We start from the raw sequence: 24890 nt of genomic DNA, 5'->3' as shown, positions 1-24890 counted from the left end.
GCTCCAGTGCCTGGAGGCGGGGATATAGAGGAGACGGTGCTATGCATCCTGGGAACAGTCAAAGTTTTTAGCCTGTTGGTGCTTCGGAACAAGATCCAACTCTATACCCCGATGTAATTCCCTGTGGAATCACAGTGTACCCCGCTGCATAAAGATGGACTCTTTTTCCCTGGCTTATACCTACACAGGTAGTGAAACCTCACAAATGTACTATTACCTTTATTTAGTGATCTTTTATGGGGATGCAGTGAAGATGCTGGCTGGCGGGATCCTGGCAGTCGGAATCCCGACAGCCATCACAATGACAACACCGGAATCCTGACAGGGTCAGGAGACCGATGCCTGAATCCCAACAGATGGCATCCCAACCGTAAGTACAGTGGGCGGATAAAGCGCCGGGTGGAGGGGGCTAGGTTCACACGCCACCCGGGGGAAGGTTAGGCTGTGGGGGTGGGTGGTGGTGTTGGAGATTATGGATAGGCTGTGGGGAGGGGGGGGGGGTTAGGCAACAACAGGGATAGGGGGTAGGTTTAGGCACTAAGGGGGGGGGGGTTAGGTTTAGGCACCAGCAGGGGGAGGTTAGGGGGTTAGGCACTAAGAGGGGAGGTTAGGGTAAGGCTGCAGGATTTCAAATACTGGGATGTCGGCATCAGTATTCTTACTGCCGTCATCCCATCCTCCGGGATACCATACTGACCCCTTTTTTAAAATGCCTTTAGGGATACTAAATGTTGTCGAACTAATTGCAAATTAAGTTTTTTGTTTAATTCCAGGCAAAAGCATCAGCAAGCAGCTAAGAACTGAAGACAGTATACTTTATATAAGGGCTTGACAAGTTTCTAAAATCTAGGAGTCAGGATGAAAGATGAAAGTGTGGGAGCTAGACTACCGCCACCCCCTCACCCCCCCCCCCCCCCAAAAAAAAAAAGACAGCAGACAGAGCAGGATGGGATAGACAGGCACAGCAGTCAGCGCAGCCCGGGACAGATACTCAACACATGCACTCCTGTGCAGGAAATGGCCGCCGCAAAACAGGAACACCTCCAAAAATCTCAGCTGGAGCTGCTGGGGGTGAAGAGGATCTGGTTCCTCCCTCCAAAATATGGTAGCCAGGCAGCAAAATCTAGGGGCCATGGCTACCTGGCCCCTGGAAATTGTCGAGCCCTGTTGTATATTAACATGCACAGTATATATTTTAATTTTGCATTAGGTTGTCCTTTAACATCAGAAAGGAAACATATTGTCCTAACGTTAAACTACTGTTGTAAAATAAATTAATTCCAAAATGACATAAGAAGATTGTGTAAAATGATGTAAGACCGTCAAACTCATCATTTGCTAATGATCAACAAGAAAGGCAAAGCAAGACAAAAACAAAGAAATAAAATTGCAATATAATCTGCTTTGTCATGAATAAATCATCAGATTTACTTGAAGACATAAAACTGAGTCATAATATGTTTGCAAATATTTAATACAAGTGGCTTGAGTCACAGAAAAAGCTAATACTACTCTAGTACAATACATTTTATTACAGTGCATAATCTTCCATTTACCATCAGCTAAAAGCTACACATGACCTTTCCTATGGTAAATAAATACACTTAAACCCTTGGAATATTTAAAATGTGATTTCTATAAATGTTTTGTAAAAGAATAATGGGTCTATTCAATGCATGTCGGATTCTCTCCGACGGAGAGGATCCGACAATGCAGTATTCAATATGCAGGCAAATCCGACTAGTTTTGCCAGCTTTCAACAATGCCAATCCGACTTCTTTTTAAAGTTGGATTGATATTGTCGAAAACGGGACTAAAACCTGTCAGATTTGGCAGCAAATCCGACAAAACACTTGGATCCGCAGCTAATCCGCCAATCCACGTGTTTTCCGACAAGCCGGAAAAACGTCAGTACCATTGAATAGGTCGAATTATGATTCAACCTAAAAAAGTCGGACACTGACGTCTTTCCAACTAGACAGCAGTTTCAACTTCAATTGAATAGACCCATAAAAGTACCTGCATACACTAGTTTTAGCGCAGAGCAAGACATTCTATAGGGTCTGCAGGAAGCAATGACTGTATTATAGTGCTAAACTGTCTTAGCTATTGTTCCTAATTTGATTGTGTTATATAACTGAATTTACTATAGATTTATAATTTTATTGAATGTATCTGCTGTCCTGGTCCCCATCAATTCTAACGTGCCCATGTACCCAGACGACATTATACCAGTGTTTAGTCCAGTGTTTCCAAACCTCAACCCCAAGGCACACTTATACCCCTTTCACACCGCAGCTTTAACACGGTAAATTGCCGATTTTTCAGCCTTCCTAAACGGTTCTAGCTGCGATGTGAAAGGGCCACCTTGAATTTACCGGTTTCAAAATACTGGTATTTTGAAACGGTTAAAAAGCAGGGTCCTACCCGGTTCAGAACCGTTTCACTGTGCAGTGTGAAAGGCTCTGAAACGGTATTTCCAAGCCACAGGAGGTGATAGGCTGTCTCCATGTGTGATGTCACCAGGCAGAAGCAGGAAGCTGGAGGAAAAACACATCAGACACATGAGAGTGGGTTTAGAAGCGTTTTCTTACTGCAAATATATTATACAATGGCAACTTGGAGTGATGAAGAGGTGAGAGAGCTGCTAAGAATCAGAGGGGATGAGGAAATCTGCAGACAAATAACTGGGACAGTCAAGGATGCACTCATATATAAAAACATGGTTAAAATGCTTCATGCTGCTGGGTTCCATCGTACCACTATCCAAATTATTAATAATTAATTAATTATTATTAATAATGTGTGGGCCAGTAAAGTCCATTTATAATGACAACCACTGTTTTCTATGGGTGAAACGGGTTCAGTGTGAAAGGTACCAAAACGGTAATGAAAAGGTAATATACTGGTTACAACATGCGATGTGAAGGGGGTTTAACTGCTCAGACCCGTTTTAAGAACCGTTTAAAGAACCGTTTCAAAAGCAGGTATTGCGATGTGAAAGCAGCATAACAGTCCAAGTTTCAAAGATATCCATGCCTGAGCACAGAATAACCGAGGTACTAATTAAGTCACCTGTGCTGAAGTATAGTTATCCTTAAAACCTAGACTGGGGGGGTAATTCTGAGTTGATCGCAGCAGCAAGTTTGTTAGCAATTGGGCAAAACCATGTGCACTGCAGGGGGAGCAGATATAACATTTGCAGAGAGAGTTAGATTTGGGTGGGTTATTTTTGTTTCTGTGCAGGGTAAATACTGGCTGCTTTATTTTTACACTGCAATTAGATTTCAGTTTGAATACACCCCACCCAACTCTAACTCTCTCTGTACATGTTATATCTGCCCCCCCCCTTGCAGTGCACATGGTTTTGCCCAACTGCTAACAAATTTGCTGCTGCGATCAACTCAGAATTAGGCCCTGTGTTCTTTGAGGACCAAGGTTGGGAAATTCTGATTTAGGGTTTGTTGTCCAGTCTTTTGTGATGTAATATACTGTGAGAAAGGACAAAGACTAACAAGAGAAAGAACAAATGGGTAAAATAATGAGGGAGAGTAAAGAAGGGAAGGGGAGGAAATGTACAGGTGTTCATTAGGAGGGTTTCATTTAATTTGGTATCTGGACTATAGATCTACACTGAAAAGGTCTATAGTCAATAGGTCTACCACTAATGGTAGACATGCATTAGGTCGACAAGGTAAATAGGTTGACATGTAAAAAGTAAACAGTTCAACATGTCGACAGGGTTAAAAGGTCGACGTGACAATGGTCACCAATAGACACCAGTTTTATTTTATTTTTTATTTTGTCTTCGTACTTTTTCATACTTTACCATTCACGTGGACTACGATTGTGAATAGTAACCGGTGCCAAGCGCAGTGGTAGTGGAGCACGGCACCTTGCCCTTCGCTCACCATACGAGGTGAAGTGGTACACTAACAGGGCATGTTTGTGGCAGAAAAGTGACAACCCCCCCCCCCCCAAAAAAAAATAAAATAAAAAATTATGTATACTTTTTTGTGTTGACCATTTCCATTTCAACCTTTTGACCCTGCTGACCATTCCTGTCTATCTATTCTATGTTGAACCTTTTCAACCTGCCGACCTAGTGCATGTCTATCCTTGTCTTTCAGTGGTAGACCTATTGACTGTAGGCCTTTTTAGTGTAGATCTAATAATCCACACCGTTTTAATTTATTAGATCAAGATTGTCAATAATCATTGGCAGTTTCAAGGCTAATTCCTCTCATAGAGTTCTAATACTTTAATTAAGATCATATAGGGATGCTGGTGAGTTTGTAGAGAATAGAAATAATTAAATTCAAATCATGGTTACCATAAGTTCATACAGTCTTCATAGTCTTGAGCTGACACTGTAATGTTATTGATCTCTGTTGACTTCATTTATTTATCCAAAGAAGTGTTACAGTTTAGTGTGCAGGATGCCTGTGGTGGTATTCTGCAAGCATCTCAATTTTTTTTTTCTGTATTTGGAATTTGGCGTTAGAATTATAGTTTAAAGCCAGAACTCAAGATTTAGTGGATACCTCATTTCCTATCATCCTACCAGCAGTGTTATGTTGTGCTAGTAATGAGTTATAGGCCTAATTCAGACCTGATCGCAGCAGCAAATTTGTTTGGTAATGGCCAAACCCATGGCCCTCATTCCGAGTTGTTCGCTCGCTAGCTGCTTTTATCAGCATTGCAAACGCTAGGCCGCCGCCCACTGGGAGTGTATTTTAGCTTAGCAGAATAACGAACGAAAGATTAGCAGAATTGCTACTAAATAATTCCTTGCAGTTTCTGAGTAGCTCCAGACCTACTCCAAGATTGTGATCAGCTCGGTCCGTTTAGTTCCTGGTTTGACGTCACAAACACGCCCTGCGTTCGGCCAGCCACTCCCCCGTTTCTCCAGCCACTCCTGCGTTTTTACCTGGCATGCCTGCGTTTTTTAGCACACTCCCTGAAAACGCCAAGTTGCTGCCCAGAAACACCCACTTCCTGTCAATCACACTACGATCACTCAAGCGTTGGAAAAACGTTGCTCGAGCTTGTGTAAATCTCCAAAGTTTTGTGTTAAATAACTAAGCGCATGCGCGCTGCGTACCATGCGCATGCGCACCATGCATTTTCTACCTAATCGCTCCGTTGCGAAAAACGGCAACGAGCGAGCAACTCGGAATGACCACCCATGTGCACTGCAGGTGTGGCAGATATAACATGTGCAGAGAGTTAGATTTAGGTGGGTTATTTTGTTTGTGTGCAGGATAAATACTAGCTGCTTTATTTTTACACTGCAATTTAGATTTCAGTTTGAACACACCCCACCCAAATCTAACTCTCTCTGCACGTCACATCTGCCTCCCCTGCAGTGCACATGGTTTTGCCCATTGACTATCAAATTTGCTGCTGCGATTAGGTCTGAATTATGGGCCCTACACACTAGGCGATCCGCCGCCGAGTTGCCTGATGGCGGATACGGCCGAAGGGTGACCCGGCGGTGAGGTGACGGGGGAGTGAAGTTTTTTCACTCCCCCAGTCATCCGGCTCCATAGCACTGCATGCTAATATGGACGAGATTTTCCACATTGGCCTGCATGCATAAGCGAGACGCTCACCAACGATTAACGAGCGCGGGGCCACGCATCGTTAATCGTTGGTGCCTACACACTGCACGATATGAACGAGCTCAACGTTCACATAGTGCAGTGAGATCTGGCCCTATATTGGGACATCTCCACATATATGGAATACCCAGAGCCTTATCACATCTCCAACATTTGCCTGAAACTCAATAAAACAGTTTCCTAATATAGTTGGACATCGGTACTCTTAGAACTGCCATAAAATGCTTGAGGGACCTCTCTATCACTCCTTGGATTTGTTTCCCAAGCATTAGTGAATGGAGGTAAGCCAAGGAAAGTCGCAGGCACCGGTGGTGCAAATTTCAATAGTGCGTTTAAAGACACACCAAGTGCTATTTCAGCATCTATGGATCAGTACTTGCACATTCAGACACACGGATGTACTTGAATAAACAAGAAAGTTGAGTCTATTTTTGAGGGATTCTAGAGTGCAGACCACTTGAACTGTGCAAGGAAGCGAGTTCCATAGAGTCAGAGCCATAAAGCTAAAAGCTTGACCCCCAGAAGAAATAAAGGGACATTCTAGATTCTGCTAATAGTTCTTCACCTACAGAATTTAGTAAGCAAGTAGGACAGTAAGGAATCAGAAGCTGCTTCAGGCAGGCACATGTAAATCTTACCTAACGTATCATCGTTTCTCCTCAGGCAGACGGTGACTAGTGATCGTATCGTATGATATATGCTAGAAAGGCTTGCACAGGATACAGGAAAATGTAAGATCCTGCTAAGCAATCACATGCTAGCACAAGTGGGAGATCAGAACAGCCACAGTGCCACACAGCCCAGAGCAGCAACATATGAGGGCAGATGTACTAAGCCAATCAGCTCATAACTAGCGGGTTTGAAAAATGAGTCACGAGCTGGTTGGCAGATACTGTATCTCTCTCATCTTTTATCACTCTCGTCTCCAAGGATATTGTACATCTACATCCAACGATCCATCTGATCTGACGTCTCACCAATCACCACTTCCCGCTTCCCCTCCTGCCGCACTGACGACTGCAGTGCCCCGCCCATTGCCAGTGAGAGACGAAAACTTCACATCATGTGATCTGGAAATCACGTGACAGAGTCTCGTGCCTCCCCGAGCTCCCTATTTCATTACGCAGCGGCCAGTGGTGTCGGTGCGTGACGTCACACGGATCATATGACTGGCGGCCGCCCGGGACTGTGTGTGCAGTAGCCGCTGGGTTCCGGGTGATAGACAGGGCGCGTTTCCCTGCACAGCTCCGTACTCCGCTCTCCCTCCTCAGCGTCCCACGGCTTCACCATGCTGGCCCTCATCAACAAGCTGCTGGACTGGTTTAAGTCTCTCTTCTGGAAGGAAGAAATGGAGCTGACGCTGGTCGGACTGCAGTACTCCGGGAAGACCACCTTCGTCAACGTCATAGCGGTAATAATACAGATAGCTCTCTACACCTGTCACCTCGCCACTGCCGTGGCCTGTCCGCCTCACACTGGTCTATGTACCTATTATACATGCACTTCCCTTATCCCTCTACAGACTCAGCGTGCCTACGCCCAGACTTACGCCCTATGTACCCAGCTGATGCTCTGCCAACCCCTTCCTCCCGTGTGTGCCCAGCTGGTGCTCTGCCACTCCCTTTCCACCTTGTGTGCTCATCCACCACCTTTTTTTCCTGCTCTGCCACCCCTTCTCCCCCCCACCTAGTATCTTCTCCCCTGTGTTTGCCCAGCTGGTGCTCTGCCACTCCCTCTCAATCTTGTGGGCTCAGCCACCACCTTTCTTCCCCACTCGGACACCCCCTGCCCTCCTCAACTTGTGCCCTCTCCCACTTGTGTGCCTCCTTTGCTGCTCCTCCCCTTCCCTCCTATGCTTTGCCAACCCCTCACCCCCCCCTCCCTGTGTGCCCCATTTCTTGAACTGTTCTTACAATAGCATAATACATATTTATTTTCTTTTCCCTAATATGTATTTTTTGTACTTCATCTGTATGTTGCATTGCTACATTGCCTGAAACAAGACGTCAAACAATGCTCTTTTTTTGTTCTGGGGAGGAGTGGGGGTTTGGAGAAAATATCTGATATTTATTGAGCTTTTGTCCATATTCTGTTTTTTTGCTCCTATCTTGTAGTCTGGTCAATTTACAGAAGACATGATTCCTACTGTTGGCTTCAACATGAGAAAAGTTACAAAAGGCAATGTTACTATCAAGGTAATGGATCTTGTCATGTCTGCTTCTCAATGCCATTGCAATACATTTTTTTTTTTTTTTTTTTTAAATCATTGTAACTTTTATTGATCAAGATACTAAACTGCACTGATATTTGTAGTACATAAGATTATTCATATCTATAATTTACATGTAACTGACTGTACAGTATTACATCCATATGTGTCAACCCTGGAAGTATTGGTGGTTTGGGTGTCTAGTGTTGGGAAGTCAAATGGGGCAGCTGTATAGTGGTGTTTGGCATTTATATTCCATCCTCCGCTGTCCATAATCTCTATACTACTGTGTGGCAGTTCAGCAGGCAGAAATTATTGACACTGTATAACGCAAAGGAGAAAAAAATTGGGTTCAGAATTTATTTTATTTTTTCATTATTTGGAAATGTGGTTGATATTACAATCCAGATTACATGTTACTCAGGGTACTGGATAAACCCTGATCTCCATAGACTCAGCAGATCTTACATTCTCCTGGGGATCTTGGTGATGCCATGATGACACATGCCATATGCAATGACCGAGTGGAGCAAAACACCTCAACAAGTGTTAGCATTGTGATATGTTATGGGGCCACACTAATTTAGGTGCACGTTGGGTGAGAGTAGTTGTCTCACAGTGAACTTGCACTGCGCATTCCACTTGCAGTTCAGGTAATTAGCATGATTTGCCCAATAATGATATTCTAGTCTAGTTCAAGCTCAATAATGTGTTAAGTGATGTGGGACAGGTATGTGGAGATGTTGTATTGATGTGTGGGGCTTTGTTGAACTTGCAAAAGAGAGCTAAAAGTGTTTATTACAATTTCTTACAAAGTGGTATAAATACACCGAAAAGCACTTTTCTGTACCCTAAAATGCTGGAAATACTTTCATTTGATGAAGAACACTTGTTAGCGACTATTTTTTCCACCATTTAATAAGTGCCAAAATGAGCCTTTGACAGTTTATAGTAGCCATAAGGAAAGTATTAGATGTTATCTCGGTTGCTATGATTTTTTTTTTTGAAGTCCAGAATGGTTTCCTTAAGTTTTCATGCGCTTCTCCCAGTTTCCTTTTTCTAGAAGAGTCCCATAAACTCGCTGCAGGTAGAGCAATTGGCATTTCTAATTGAATGTCTCATATCTCGGGTGTGCACTATCGTGTGATTTTCATGAAACTTGCTTTCTCAAACTCTCCCCTACTTGGATTGACCGTTGATTCAGTTGGTTTACTGGGCGCCTCAATTAATGGGAGCCAGACAGAGCAATTCGCTTGTTGCTCCATTGAGGTGCCCATTAGCCGTGGAAGACACATTTCTTCTTGCAGCATCCCTAGGTGGCGGGTAGGAAATGTGCAAAAAGTCTGTGGCTTGGGTGCCTTAACTAGGACTTCAGATATGTTTAGCTGCTAAACCTGGTGCTGTTGGGCGCCTGTTAAAACAATTGAATTAACCACTATGTGTCTGGTGTTGTGTGGATTTTCTCCAAGAGCTGAAGTTTCTTCTCGCAGGCCAAATATGTAATGATTAAGGTACATTTTAGTCAACAGTAATTTTACTAGTGTGTGCTAGGGGATTTATACTGTAACAGGGCAGGGACTGATGTAAGGTGTAAATCTATTTTGTACATTTCTAATATGGTTGCACTATAGAATATAAACTAATACTACTATGTTATTGGACCTGGATTCTCATTCATTGTAAACTTGCATACCATACATAGGTATTCAGTACTTGTTTGTTATAAGACATTTTTATAACAGGTTATGCTGCCAAAATCAAAGTATATGCTTATCCTTTTGAGTTTTGACAGTTGTTTACGCCTATCTCTCATTTATAGACTATCCCAACATTATAAATACTTCTGCTAAGACCAACAGAACTGCAGATCTTCTGTTTCCCCATTCTGTAATTCTTTGAGTTCCTCTTTTTTTCTGTAGCAGGGTACATTGGTTTCCACAGGGAAACATTGGGGTATAGAGTGGATCTTGATCCAGAGGCACCAACAGGAAAGCTTGAGTTGTTCTAGGGTGCACAGGGTCCTCCTGCATAACCCCGCCTCCAGGCACTGAGAGCTCGGTTTTGAGTTGGTGCCTGCAGCAGCAGGTCACTGAATAGGGGGGCTGCGCTGACCACCCTGAAAGCTTTTAAACAAGAAAGACTTGGCTTTTCTGACTGGGCTGGCAGCACTGTATGTCAGTGTAACATTCAGGGCTGCAGCTCCATCACCCCCCCCCCCCCCCCCCCACCCCCCAAGCTGCGCCGCACACTGCTGTTGGTCTGGTTCCCGGGTACCTGCGGCGGAGACGTCCCAACTTAGGGCCTAATTCAGAGTTGATTGCAGCAGCAAATTTGTTAGCGGTTGGGGAAAACCATGTGCACTGCAGGGGGAGGCGGGGGGGCAGATATAACATGTGAAGAGAGAGTTAGATTTGGGTGGGGTGTGTTCAAACTGAAATCTAAATTGCAGTGTAAAAATAAAGCGGCCAGTATTTACCCTGCACAGAAACAATATAACCCACCCAAATCTAACTCTCTCTGCAGATGTTATTTCTGCCACACCAGCAGTGCACATGGTTTTGCCCAACTGCTAACAAATCTTCTGCTGCGATCAACTCCGAATTACCCCCCTTAGGCACAGTCGCAGACTGTTCTCCTGGATCGCGTGGCTGTTACGGGGGAGGAGTTAAGAGGGTCTCCTAGGCAAAACCCGCCATTAAATCACATTCCGTCTGGGGAGACGGACTGCGGTGCTGGCGTGGACACTCACTGAGCAGGGACCCCACTAGACTACCAGGGCATTCGGACCACAGGTCAGGTGTATTAACACCTGTTTAATAAGGCTGCACAGTACCTGGGGTGGAAGACCAGCATAGGGGAGGGGACGCTTGACTTGTATTCCCTCCCCCGGCCCAGGGCGCCATCTCCTCGTAGATTTCCCGCCCTGGAGCTGCCTTATAGACCCTACGCACTGGCCGATATACCTCAAAGATATGAACGATCTCGTTCATTATTGAATGAGATAACGTTCATATCTTTCAGTGTGGAGTCACCAGCGATGAACGATGCGCGGCCCCGCGCTCGTTCATCGCTGGTTCCCTGTCGGCTGTGCATGCAGGCCAATATGGACGAGATCGTCCATATTTGCCTGCACTTCAATGGAGCCGGGTAACGGGGGAAGTGAAGAAACTTCCACCCCGCCCCCCCCAGTCGGGTCGGGCAGCTCAACGGCGGATCTTTTATATGTGTAGGTCCCATAACTGGGCGTCGTCTTAACAGCATTGTTGCAGCAAGGCCTCCCATGTAAAGCTGCCTGTGTACAGCGCTGAGACTTTACATTAACTTTGAGTATCCTACACGTCTTAGACAGCGTTGGTTGAGAAAAGGTGTATATTGTACGAGTATTCTGATATATCATCTGGACTGTGGTGTATGTATGTAGCAGGAGCGGTACTTTGCCACCTGTAAGCTATACACAGGGTCCTGGGGGTAGATGGGAAGTGTGGATAGACCGGGTTTCCATCCATTTGGCTCAGACCAGGTCTTATAGGCTTCTTAGCCCAAGAAGCTGCTTCATCAGCCAGCACCTGGGTGCTGGGTATAAAGCAGAGTCTCTCCCATGAGTCAGGGCTCCTGAATGCAGTTAGTGTCTAGGTGATAGGCCTGCTAGGGACAGTGGGATCCGTAGGGCTGGGCCGCTAGTGTCAGGATGCCGGGACTTGAAGGTTTCCTTATTAAGTGAGAGGGAGTGAGGCAGGGCCTAACCTCCCTGGTAGTTTATACTAAAGACAGTGGCCCTCATTCCGAGTTGTTAGCTCGCAAGCTGCTTTTAGCAGCATTGCACACGCTAAGCTGCCGCCTACTGGGAGTGAATCTTAGCTTAGCAAAATTGCGAACGAAAGATTCTCAAAATTGCGAATAGAAATTTCTAAGCAGTTTCTGAGTAGCTCGACACTTACTCTGCCACTGCGATCAGTTCAGTCAGTTTCGTTCCTGGTTTGACGTCACAAACACACCCAGCGTTCGCCCAGCCACTCCCGCGTTTTTCCCAGAAATGGCAGCGTTTTTTCACACACTCCCATAAAACGGCCAGTTTCCGCCCAGAAACACCCACTTCCTGTCAATCACACAACGATCACCAGAACGAAGAAAAAAACCTCGTAATGCCGTGAGTAAAATACCAAACTTCTTAGCAAATTTTACTTGGCGCAGTCGCAGTGCGAACATTGCGCATGCGCAGTTTGCGGAAAATCGCTGCAATGAAAAAGAACGAGCGAACAACTCTGAATGAGGGCCAGTGATCTTTGTTTTATGCATATCATTTTTGTTTTGTTTTTTTGAGCTACCTGAATAAAAGGTATTCGTTGTTGGAGTCAGTCGCTGGTGGAATTTTTGTAGCAGAGCACATTCTAGCAAGACTCCTGATGTATGTATGTGGCTTCACTTTCAGTGTTGCCCAGATATAACTGTCACTATAGTCTGTACCCTGGGCTAGGTGCGTTTGGGTCTTACAGTATAGTTATACACAGTGTTTATCAATGTAAGGATATTTCTACTGTTAGTCACATTATACCCTGTCTTTTTCCACTGGTATTTTTTATCTGTCTTGCTTTATAATTGTACTGTCAGCCCTTTTGTTGCATATATAATGTCTAACAGGGCAGTACCTCTGTGGAAGCTCCTGCATCATGCAGAGCATGCTCCAAGGCTTTATCAGAGGGTGAATTGTTGTATGATTATCTTTGTACTGCTTGTCATGCACCTCCCAGTCAGTCCGCAGCCCCTGCACTTAGGAGCCACCATGGGCAGCTTTCATTACCCTGCTGGGTACTCTGGTAGAGCGCCTTGCGCCTCCTATGAGGCTGCCCGTGCCGCTACCTCCTCATGTTGTCCCTATGGTTAATCCGACTTGGGCGGAAAACTTGTCTAAACTGCAACAACTGAATCAGTCACTGGTTAGACAGAAATCTACCTCGGGTCACTCTGGTGCCCCTGGGCTTTTTAAGCGGGCTGCCTCTTCCTCACAATCTACAAACCTCTCTGATGTCTCATCTGAAGAGAAGGGGGCGCATACGGTCCTGTCGGACACTGAATCCTGTTTTACTGATGAGGTTTCTCCCTTACAAATAGATGTCCCTACCCTGGTGGTTGCTCTTAAGCATATCCTTCAAATCACAGATGAGTAGGATTCCACTGCTGTTACAAAGAAAACTGATAAGTTTAAACAGAAGGTGGTTAAAACTGTTTTACCTCATTTTCATCATTTGGTGGACATCAGACGGGAACCCTGGTCTAATCCAGGGAAGAAATTCCCTATATCCAAATGGGCCTTGGCTCGCTACCCTCTCCCTGCAGAGTTGTGTAACAAATGGGTGACTCCACTGCCAGTGGATTCTCGTATCACCCACCTAGTGGTGTCGTCCACTCTGCCTGTCACCACTGTCGCCTCACTGAAGGACCTGACAAGATAAGCGTGTGGAGGGATGCCTGAAATCTGTGTACTCCCTTACAGGTGTTGCACATAGACCCACTATTGCTGCCTCGTGGGCCGCAAAAGATATTGAGGCGTGGGTTTAGGCATTAGAAGAGGATATTTCTGACAATGCCAGACAATACATGTCTCCAATTACCACCGCCTCTTATTACATTCAAGAGGCGTCCTCTGATGTGGGAGTGTTGGCTGCCAAGGCATTTGCTACGTCTGTCCAGGCACGCTGCATACTGTGGCTGAGGTCGTGAAAAGTGGACCTGAACTCTAAAAAAAAAAAAGACTTTGGAGGTCCTCCCCCCTCACTGGGGATATTTTGTTTGGGGAAGACCTAAATAAAATTTGTATCTGAACTGGCAGCTGCTAAGACAGCTTTTCTCCCAACTACTAATCCTTCTGCACAGAAGGCAAAGAGTACCACTTTTCTCTCAGCCTCAAGGGAAAGCGAAAGGTTAGGCATACCCTAGACAATCTCGTGTTCCCAAAACCACCAAGCCCAAGGCGAAACAGTCTTGGGCAGCCAGTCAGCCTGCTGCAAAATATGGTAAGCCTGCTGCATGACTGGGCGGGCCTCCCCCTGCAGGACCCCAGGGTGGGAGGCCGACTAATAGTTTTCCCAGGTCTGGCTCACAACCACTTCAGATGCATGGGTACTAGAAATTCTCTCACGGGTACACTGTCTCCTTCAAGAGACGTCCCCCTCACCAGTTCTGCACAACTGCTTTCCCTTTGGATCCGTTGAAAGCACAGGCTCTACAAACTGTTGTAGGTTACCTCCTGAGTACAGGAGTGGTTGTTCCAGTGCCTCAGTCCCAGAGTGTCAGAGGTTACTACTCGACCCTGTTTCTGGTCCTGAAACCCAATGGGTCCTACCGGCCTATACTCTACCTCAAATCTCTGAACAAGTTTGTGAGTGTCCAAATTTCGTATGGAAACGCTGGACTTGGTTGTGCTGGCTATGGAACCCAGAGACTATATGGTATCCCTGGATATACAGGATGCATGTCTGCATATTCCTATTGACATATCGCATCAGAAGTTCCTGCGGTTTGCTATTGGCAATTTACTACCAATTCCAGGCTCTGCCATCTGGACTGGCTATGGCTCCTCGGATCTTCACCAAGGTCATGGCCGTCATGACGGCCCACCTCCAACACCAGGGAATCAGAATCCTACCGTACTTGGACGATTTGCTGATTCTGGCAAATGACTTTCCTGCAAGCCCATACGTGGCTAATAAATTGGAAGAAGTCCTCGCTGGTCCCAGCTAAGAGCATAGTGCACCTAGGGGCACTCTTGGACGGACGGACACACACACACACACACACACACACACACACACACACACACACACACCAACTGTTCCTGTCTCCAGACAAGGTCCTGAAACTTCAGGACCGGATAAGGCGATTCCTTCATCGTCCCAGTGTATCTGTACACTCGGCAATGCAAGTGCTTGGCCTGATGGTGTCATCCTTTGGCATGGTGGAGTACGCTCAATTTAACTTTCGTCCTCTGCAACGGTTGATCCTATTAAAGTGGGATGGCCTACCTCATCAGATCAGTTACCAGATGGTCTTGTTGGCTCCGGCGGTTCTTCTGTTGCTGTCCTTGTAGCTTCAGGGCCAGCAATTGTGCAGGGGCCGTCCTTTCTGGATCCCCGACTGGGTCATTCTAACAATGGACACCAGTCTGAGGGGCTGGGGAGCAGTGTGATAGCGCCACTCATTTCAAGGTCGTTTGACTAAGGAGGAACATTCTGGAGCCAGAGGGCAGTGTTCAATGCACTGACTCTCGCCCTGCCTCTGGTACAGGCCTGTTCAGGTAAAGTCAGACAACGCCACCACGATGGCATACATAAAGCATCAGGGCGGCACTCTATGCCGCATGGCAATGTTGGAAGTGTCCAAGATCCTTTGTTGGTGGGGAACGCCATCTGCCAGCCATATCGGTGGTGTTCATTCCAGGCGTCCTGAACTGGGAAGCGGATTTCCTCAGTCTCCAGGACGTTCACTTCGAAGAGTGGAGCCTTCATTCTGAAGTCTTCCAAGTCCTGGTGGAGAGGTGGGACCTACCGGACATAATCTCATAGCGTCTCGACACAATCGTAAGGTTCCGATCGTCTGATCAAGAAACAGGGATCCAGGGCAGCGTTCGTGGACGCACTGGCAGTTTTGTGGAGCTTTCACAAAGCCAGGGTACTGCGGAAGTTCAAGCAAGAAGGTGGAATGCTAATTCTAGTCGCTCCAGCGTGGCCCAGATGGCAGGAACAGAGAGCGTACCCCTTCTACTTCCTCAGCATCAAGACCTCCTCATACAGGGCCCTTGCCTCTACCCGGACCTGGCCAGACTGGCTTTGACGGCGTGGCTTTTGAAGCATCACTGCTGAGTGCCAAAGGATTTACTGAGGCGGTTATTCAAACTATACTGAAAACCCACAAACCGCCCTCTACTCTGATTTATTACAGGGTTTGGCTTGCTTTTCACATGGTGTGCTGATGATAATTATGACGCTGTTAGATTTAAGACTTCCAGAATTCTGGCCTTTCTACAAAGAGGCTTGGACTTAAGCCTTCGTCTGGCCTCCCTCAAGGTTCATATATCAGCTTTGTCAGTATGGTTTCAGCGCAAGATTGCATCTATAACTGATGTGCATACGTTCACTCGGATTTTGCGTATTCAGCCTCCCTATGTCACCCCAGTGGATCCATGGGACCTGTCTGTTGTGCTGAATGCAGTGCAAGAGTCTCCATTTGAACCTCTTGAATCAGTGGACCTTTTTAAATGGCTCACAGCCAACGTGCTGTTCTTGGTGGCTATTGCTTCTGGTGTCGGACTTATGGGCCCTACACACTGGCAGATAATACTGAAAGATACCATTCATCTTTGTGTGGAGGCACCAGCAATGAACGATGCGCGGCCCCGCGCTCTTTCATCGCTGGTGCCCCGTCGCTTGTGCATGCAGGCCAATATGGACGATCTTGTCCATATTTGCCTGCACTGCTATGGAGCCGTGTGATGGGGGGGTGAAGAGACTTCACTGCCCGTCGGCCGTATCCGCCGTCGGGCAGCTCGGCGGTGGATCTATCAGTGTGTAGGGCGCATTAGGTGCTTTGTTCTGTCGTCCACCCTTTCTGATCTTTCACCGTCCTGGGTGGTTCTACGAACTCGTCCTGGTTATTTGACTAAGGTGGTGTATTCATTTCACCTAAACCTAGAGATTGTGGTTCCTTCATTTATCTCCTCGGACTTGTCAACCAAAGAACGTTCTTTGGATGTGGTTAGGGCTCTCCGTGTCTATGTGGATAGGACTCTGCTATTAGATGGTTGGATGCCCTCTTTGTCCCGTTTGGTTTCCACAAACGTGGCTGGCCTGCGAACAAGCAAACCTTGGCCAGATGGATTAGAATGGTGATTGCGCAGGCTGCACTCCCAGCTCCTGCTGCTATTAAAGCCCATTCTACTCTGCCTGTTAGACTTTCTTGGGTGGCCTGCTGTGGCGCGTTCTCAGAACAATTGTGCACGGTGGTTACGTTGTCCTCTGTGAACATGTTTCTTAGTTTCTATGCCTTTGATACCTTCGCCTCCCAGGATGCTTCCTTTGGCGTCGGGTAAGGCCCGTCTCCTCCCTTTAACTGCTTTAGGACATCCTGATTCCCTGTGGAAACCAACGTACCCTGCTGCAGAAAAGGAGTGTTATGGTAAACTTGCCATTGTTAACGCTCTTTCTGCAAAGTACATTGGGTTCCACAGGGCGCCCACCCTGACGCACCTAGCTTCTTTGGGTTTGTATGGCATTAGCTATTCGTACCTTCTCCTGTTGTGAGAATGTGGTTCTATGTGACTAACTTCTGCCTTCTCTCTTGCCTGCTCCTGCATTGGACTGGTTATCAAAACTGAGCTCTCAGTGCCTGGAGACAGGGTTATGGAGGAGACCCCTATGCATCCTGGGACAGCTAAAGCTTTACCTGTTGGTGCCTCTTGGCTCAAGATCCACTCTACACCCCAATGTACTTCGCAGAAAAAGAGTTAACAATGATAAGTCTACCATAACTCTCTCTTTTTGCCAGTCAGAATAACATTTAAAATATTATAATTTTAAGATGCCACATCTTCAGTAGTTTCACCCTCTGGCTTTAAAGGGGCAAATCTAGACTATTATAAACAATGGAATAGACATGTCCCTTTAAATCCAGCAGCTGACACTACTGAAGATGCAGTTTTGATAACAGTTGAATAATATATTTAACATTTACTCTTAAGCCCCATACACAGTGTGATTTTTTTTTTTTTTTTTTCAACGATGTCGACGCTTTATGATCATCCAGTGTGTATGCACAGTATTGTTAATGATGCACGCTCCCGCGGGTTGTTAGCGATATCGCCCATCATCTGTACATGCAGGTTAATATGACGATTTCTTCAGAAACTGCATGTTCGTGGTTGTGGCAGGATGATGTCACTGAACGATATAATTTGCGACATCGTTCAGTGTGTATGCACTATGTTTTCTCTATCGTCCTAGTGGATGCTGGGGTTCCTGAAAGGACCATGGGGAATAGCGGCTCCGCAGGAGACAGGGCACAAAAAGTAAAGCTTTAGGATCAGGTGGTGTGCACTGGCTCCTCCCCCTATGACCCTCCTCCAAGCCTCAGTTAGATTTTTGTGCCCGGCCGAGAAGGGTGCAATCTAGGTGGCTCTCCTAAAGAGCTGCTTAGAAAAGTTTAGCTTAGGTTTTTTATTTTACAGTGAGTCCTGCTGGCAACAGGATCACTGCAACGAGGGACTTAGGGGAGAAGAAGTGAACTCACCTGCGTGCAGGATGGATTGGCTTCTTTGGCTACTGGACATTAGCTCCAGAGGGACGATCACAGGTACAGCCTGGATGGTCACCGGAGCCTCGCCGCCGGCCCCCTTGCAGATGCTGAAACGAGAAGAGGTCCAGAATCGGCGGCAGAAGACTCCTCAGTCTTCTTAAGGTAGCGCACAGCACTGCAGCTGTGCGCCATTTCCTCTCAGCACACTTCACACGGCAGTCACTGAGGGTGCAGGGCGCTGGGAGGGGGGCGCCCTGGGAGGCAAATGAAAACCTTTTTTGGCTAAAAATACCTCACATATAGCCTCCGGGGGCTATATGGAGATATTTAACCCCTGCCAGAATCCGTTAAGAGCGGGAGACGAGGCCGCCGAAAAAGGGGCGGGGCCTATCTCCTCAGCACACAGCGCCATTTTCCCTCACAGAAAGGCTGGAGGGAAGGCTCCCAGGCTCTCCCCTGCACTGCACTACAGAAACAGGGTTAAAACAGAGAGGGGGGGCACTAATTTGGCGTTAGAAATATATAAAAAAGATGCTATAAGGGAGAACACTTATATAAGGTTGTCCCTATATAATTATAGCGTTTTTGGTGTGTGCTGGCAAACTCTCCCTCTGTCTCTCCAAAGGGCTAGTAGGTCCTGTCCTCTATCGGAGCATTCCCTGTGTGTGTGCTGTGTGTCGGTACGTGTGTGTCGACATGTATGAGGGCGAGGTTGGTGAGGAGGCGGAGCAATTGCCTGTAATGGTGATGTCACTCTCTAGGGAGTCGACACCGGAATGGATGGCTTATTTAGGGAATTACGTGATAATGTCAACACGCGCCAAGGTCGGTTGACGACATGAGACGGCCGACAAACAATTAGTACCGGTCCAGACGTCTCAAAAACACCGTCAGGGGTTTTAAACGCCCGTTTACTTTAGTCGGTCGACACAGACAGGGACACTGAATCCAGTGTCGACGGTGAATAAACAAACGTATCGGTCGACACAGACAGGGACACTGAATCCAGTGTCGACGGTGAATAAACAAACGTATTCCTTATTAGGGCCACACGTTAAGGGCAATGAAGGAGGTGTTACATATTTCTGATACTACAAGTACCACAAAAGAGGGTATTATGTGGGATGTGAAAAAACTACCGTAGTTTTTCCTGAATCGGATAAATTAAATGAAGTGTGTGATGATGCGTGGGTTCCCCCCGATAGAAAATATGGGCGGTATACCCTTTCCCGCCAGAAGTTAGGGCGCGTTGGGAAACACCCCTTAGGGTGGATAAGGCGCTCACACGCTTATCAGAACAAGTGGCGGTACCGTCTATAGATAGGGCCGTCCTCAAGGAGCCAGCTGACAGGAGGCTGGAAAAATATCATAAAAAGTATATACACACATACTGGTGTTATACTGCGACCAGCGATCGCCTCAGCCTGGATGTGCAGAGCTGGGGTGGCTTGGTCGGATTCCCTGACTAAAAATATTGATACCCTTGACAGGGACAGTATTTTATTGACTATAGAGCATTTAAAGGATGCATTTCTATATATGCGAGATGCACAGAGGGATATTTGCACTCTGGCATCAAGAGTAAGTGCGATGTCCATATCTGCCAGAAGATGTTTATGGACACGACAGTGGTCAGGTGATGCAGATTCCAAACGGCACAAAGGTGTATTGCCGTATAAAGGAAGAGGAGTTATTTGGGGTCGGTCCATCGGACCTGGTGGCCACGGCAACTGCTGGAAAATCCACCGTTTTTACCCTAAGTCACATCTCTGCAGAAAAAGACACCGTCTTTTCAGCTTCAGTCCTTTCGTCCCTATAAGAGTCATATCTGCCCAGGGATAGAGGAAAGGGAAGAAGACTGCAGCAGGCAGCCCATTCCCAGGAACAGAAGCGTTCCACCGCTTCTGACAAGCTCTCAGCATGACGCTGAGACCGTACAGGACCCCTGGATCCTACAAGTAGTATCCCAGGGGTACAGTTTGGAATGTCGAGACGTTTCCCCTGCGCAGGCTCCTGAAGTCTGCTTTACCAAGGTCTCCCTCCGACAAGGAGGCAGTATGGGAAAAAATTCACGAGCTGTATTCCCAGCAGGTGATAATTAAATTACCCCTCCTACAACAAGAAAAGGGGTATTATTCCACACTATATTGTGGTACTGAAGCCAGAAGGCTAGGTGAGACCTATTCTAAATCTAAAAAAATTTGAACACTTACAAAGGTTCAAATCAAGATGGAGTCACTCAGAGCAGTGATAACGAACCGGGAAGAAGGGGACTATCTGGTGTCCCGAGACATCAGGGATGCTTACCTCCATGTCCCAAATTTGCTCTTATCACTAAGGGTACCTCAGGTTCGTGGTACAGAACTGTCACTATCAGTTTCAGACGCTGCCGTTTGGATTGTCTACGGCACCCCGGGTCTTTACCAAGGTAATGGCCGAAATGATGGTTCTTCTTCGAAGAAAAGGCGTCTTAATTATCCCTTACTTGGACGATCTCCTGATAAGGGCAAAGTCCAGGGAACAGTTGGAGGTCGGAGTAGCACTATCTCGGATACTGTTACAACAGCAGGGGTGGATTCTAAATATTCCAAAATCGCAGCTGATCCCGACAACAAGTCTCCTGTGCTTAGGGATGATTCTGGACACAGTCCAGAAAAAGGTGTTTCTCCCGGAAGAGAAAGCCAGGGAGTTATCCGAGCTAGTCAGGAACCTCCTAAAATCAGTGCATCATTGCACAAGGGCCATGGTAAAAAAATGGTGACTTCCTTCGAAGCAATTCCAGTCGGCAGATTTCATGCAAGAACTTTTCAGTGGGATCTGCTGGACAAATGGTCCGGATCGCATCTTCAGATGCATCAGCGGATAACCCTATATCCAAGGACAAGGGTGTCTCTCCTGTGGTGGTTACAGAGTGCTCATCTTCTAGAGGGCCGCAGATTCGGCATTCAGTTTTGGATGTTGGTGACCACGGAGGCCAGCCCGAGAGGCTGGGGAGCAGTCACACAAGGAAAAAATTTCCAGGGAGTGTGATCAAGTCTGGAGATTTTTCTCCACATAAATATAGCTAAGGGTAAATTTATAATGCTCTAAGCTTAGCAAGACCTCTGCTTCAAGGTCAGCCGGTATTGATCCAGTGGGATAAAACATCACGGCAGTCGCCCACGTAAATAGACAGGGCGGCACAAGAAGCAGGAGGGCAGTGGCAAAAACTGCAAGGACTTTTCGCTGGGCGGAAAATCATGTGATAGCACTGTCAGCAGTGTTTCATTCCGGGAATGGAAACTGGGAAGCAGACTTCCTCAGTAGGCACGACCTCCACCCGGCAGAGTGGGAACTTCATGGGGAAGTTTTCCACATAATTGTAAACCGTTGGGAATTACCAAAGGTGGACATGATGGCGTCCCGTCTGAACAAAAAACGGGACAGGTATTGCGCCAGGTTAAGAGACCCTCAGGCAATAGCTGTGGACGTTCTGGTAACACCGTGGGTGTACCAGTCGGTGTATGTGTTCCATCCTCTGCTTTTCATACCTAAGGTACTGAGAATTATAAGACGTAGAGGAGTAAGAACTATACTCATGGCTCCGGATTGGCCAAGAAGGACTTGGTACCCGGAACTTCAAGAGATGCTCACAGAGGACTTATGGCCTCTGCCGCTAAGAAGGGACTTGTTTCAGCAAGTACCATGTCTGTTCCAAGACTTACCGCAGCTGCGTTTGACGGCATGGCGGTGGAACGCCGGATCCTAAGGGAAAAGGCATTCAGGAAGAGGTCATTCCTACCCTGGTCAAAGCCAGAAAGGAGGTGACCGCACAACATTATCACCACATGTGGCGAAAATATGTTGCGTGGTGTGAGGCCAGGAAGGCCCCACGAAGAAATTTCAACTCGGTCGATTCCTGCATTTCTTGCAAACAGGAGTGTCTATGGGCCTCAAATTGGGGTCCATTAAGGTTCAAATTTCGGCCCTGTCGATTTTTCTTCCAGAAAGAATTGGCTTCAGTTCCTGAAGTCCAGAAGTTTGTCAAGGGAGTATTGCATATACAACCCCCTTTTGTGCCTCCAGTGGCACTGTGGGATCTCAACGTAGTTCTGGGATTCCTCAAAACACATTGGTTTAAAACCAGTCAAATCTGTGGATTTGAAGCATCTCACATGAAAAGTGAACATGCTCTTGGACCTGGCCTGGACCAGGCGAGTGTCAAATTGGTGGTTTTTTTCTCAAAAAAGCCCATATCTGTTTGTCCATTCGGACAGGGCAGAGCTGCGGACTCGTCCCCAGTTCTCTCCCTAATGTGGTGTCAGTGTTTCACCTGAACCAGCTTATTGGGGTGTCTTGCGCCTACTAGGGACTTGGAGGACTCCAAGTTGCTAGATGTGGTCAGGGCCCTCAAAATATAGGTTCCAGGACGGCTGGAGTCAGGAAAACTGACTTGCTGTTATCCTGTATGCACCCAACAAACTGGGTGCTCTTGCTTTTAAGCAGACTTTTGCTAGTTGGATGTGTAATACAATTCAGCTTGCACATTCTGTGGCAGGCCTGCCACAGCCAAAATATGTAAATGCCCATTCCACAAGGAAGGTGGGCTCATCTTGGGCGGCTGCCCGAGGGGTCTCGGCTTTACAACTTTGCCGAGCGGCTATTTAGTCAGGGGCAAACACGTTTGTAAAATCCTACAAATTTGATACCCTGGCTAAGGAGGACCTGGAGTTCTCTCATTCGGTGCTGCAGAGTCATCCGCACTCTCCCGCCCGTTTGGGAGCTTTGGTATAATCCCCATGGTCCTTTCAGGAACCCCAGCATCCACTAGGACGATAGAGAAAATAAGAATTTACTTACCGATAATTCTATTTCTCGGAGTCCGTAGTGGATGCTGGGCGCCCATCCCAAGTGCGGATTATCTGCATTACTTGTACATAGTTACAAAAATCGGGTTATTATTGTTGTGAGCCATCCTTTCAGAGGCTCCGCTGTTATCATACTGTTAACTGGGTTCAGATCACCGGTTGTACAGTGTGATTGGTGTGGCTGGTATGAGTCTTACCCGGGATTCATAAATCCTTCCTTATTGTGTACGCTCGTCCGGGCACAGTACCTAACTGAGGCTTGGAGGAGGGTCATAGGGGGAGGAGCCAGTGCACACCACCTGATCCTAAAGCTTTACTTTTTGTGCCCTGTCTCCTGCGGAGCCGCTATTCCCCATGGTCCTTTCAGGAACCCCAGCATCCACTACGGACTCCGAGAAATAGAATTATCGGTAAGTAAATTCTTATTGTTTGCCCAGTAGTTCAAGGGCAAACACTGACAATATTGCTCATAGAGCATATCGTCTAGTTTGTACACAGCAATTAAGCACAGTATCTTTTATGTTCTAACATTATTATTATTATTAATAATAATAATAATAATAATAATAATAATAATAATAATATATTTTTTTTTTTTTTTTTAATTAAAGATTTAAAAATAGGGCCTTGCTTTCTGCTCAAGAGTAATGTTGTGTTGCTCTAGATAACTGTTTCTATGCAGCGTTGATGCTGTCTGGCAAACTACTTCCTCTCCCTTTTTTAATTTTTATTTCTCTGACGTCCTAGTGGATGCTGGGAACTCCGTAAGGACCATGGGGAATAGACGGGCTCCGCAGGAGACTGGGCACTCTAAAAGAAAGATTAGGTACTAACTGGTGTGCACTGGCTCCTCCCTCTATGCCCCTCCTCCAGACCTCAGTTAGAATCTGTGCCCGGCCAGAGCTGGGTGCTCCTAGTGCTCTCTCCTGAGCTTGCTAGAAAGAAAGTATTTGTTAGGTTTTTTATTTTCAGTGAGATCTGCTGGCAACAGACTCACTGCTTCGTGGGACTGAGGGGAGAGAAGCAAACCTACCTGCTTGCAGCTAGCTTGTGCTTCTTAGGCTACTGGACACCATTAGCTCCAGAGGGTTCGAAGACACAGGGCCTGACCTCGATCGTCCGTTCCCGGAGCCGCGCCGCCATCCCCCTTGCAGAGCCAGAAGACAGAAGAAGGAGATAAAATCGTCGGCAGAAGACTCCGGTCTTCATTAAGGTAGTGCACAGCACTGCAGCTGTGCGCCATTGCTCCCACTGCACACCACACACTCCGGTCACTGTAGGGTGCAGGGCGCTGGGGGGGGGCGCCCTGGGCAGCAATAAGATTACCTTTTGGCACATTATGCACATAATACAGTCTGGAAAACTGTATATGTGCAAAACCCCCCGCCATTAAGATATACAAAACACGGGAGAAGCCCGCCGCTGAGGGGGCGGGGCCTTCTTCCTCAGCACACCAGCGCCATTTTCTCTTCACAGCTCCGCTGGAAGGACGCTCCCCAGGCTCTCCCCTGCAGTATGCAGTACAAGTAGGGTAAAAAAGAGGGGGGGGCACATAAATTTAGGCGCAAATAAGATATAAGCAGCTATTGGGAAAAATCACTCAGTATAGTGTAAATCCCTGTGTTTATATAGCGCTGTGGTGTGTGCTGGCATACTCTGTCTCCCCAAAGGACTTTGTGGGGTCCTGTCCTCAGTCAGAGCATTCCCTGTGTGTGTGCGGTGTGTCGGTACGGCTGTGTCGACATGTTTGATGAGGAGGGTTACGTGGAGGCGGAGCAAGGGCAGATAAGTGTGGTGTCGCCCCCGACGGGGCCGACACCGGATTGGATGGATATGTGGAAGGTCTTAACAGACAGTGTTAACTCCTTACATAAAAGGTTCGATGACGCAGCAGCCTTGGGACAGCCGGGATCTCAGCCCGCGCCT

At 46.9% G+C, this 24890-nt stretch overlaps 1 protein-coding gene across 1 annotated transcript in view; it reads left to right on the top strand.

The window, feature by feature from the left end:
- The first annotated feature begins 6768 nt into the window (after positions 1-6768).
- Positions 6769-24890, top strand: part of LOC134932605 (ADP-ribosylation factor-like protein 8B-A) — a 117629-nt gene continuing 99507 nt past the window's right edge. The window contains exons 1-2 of the mRNA XM_063927170.1: positions 6769-7035; positions 7739-7819. Coding sequence (XP_063783240.1) covers positions 6913-7035; positions 7739-7819 — 204 coding nt within the window. The 5' untranslated portion in view covers positions 6769-6912. The remainder of the gene's footprint in view (positions 7036-7738; positions 7820-24890) is intronic.

The sequence above is a fragment of the Pseudophryne corroboree genome, chromosome 6 (genome assembly GCF_028390025.1).
Source record: "Pseudophryne corroboree isolate aPseCor3 chromosome 6, aPseCor3.hap2, whole genome shotgun sequence".
NCBI classification, from domain to species: Eukaryota; Metazoa; Chordata; class Amphibia; order Anura; family Myobatrachidae; genus Pseudophryne; species Pseudophryne corroboree.
The sequence above is the reverse complement of the archived record's forward strand: the minus strand, read 5'-3'. Positions and strand labels throughout refer to the sequence as shown.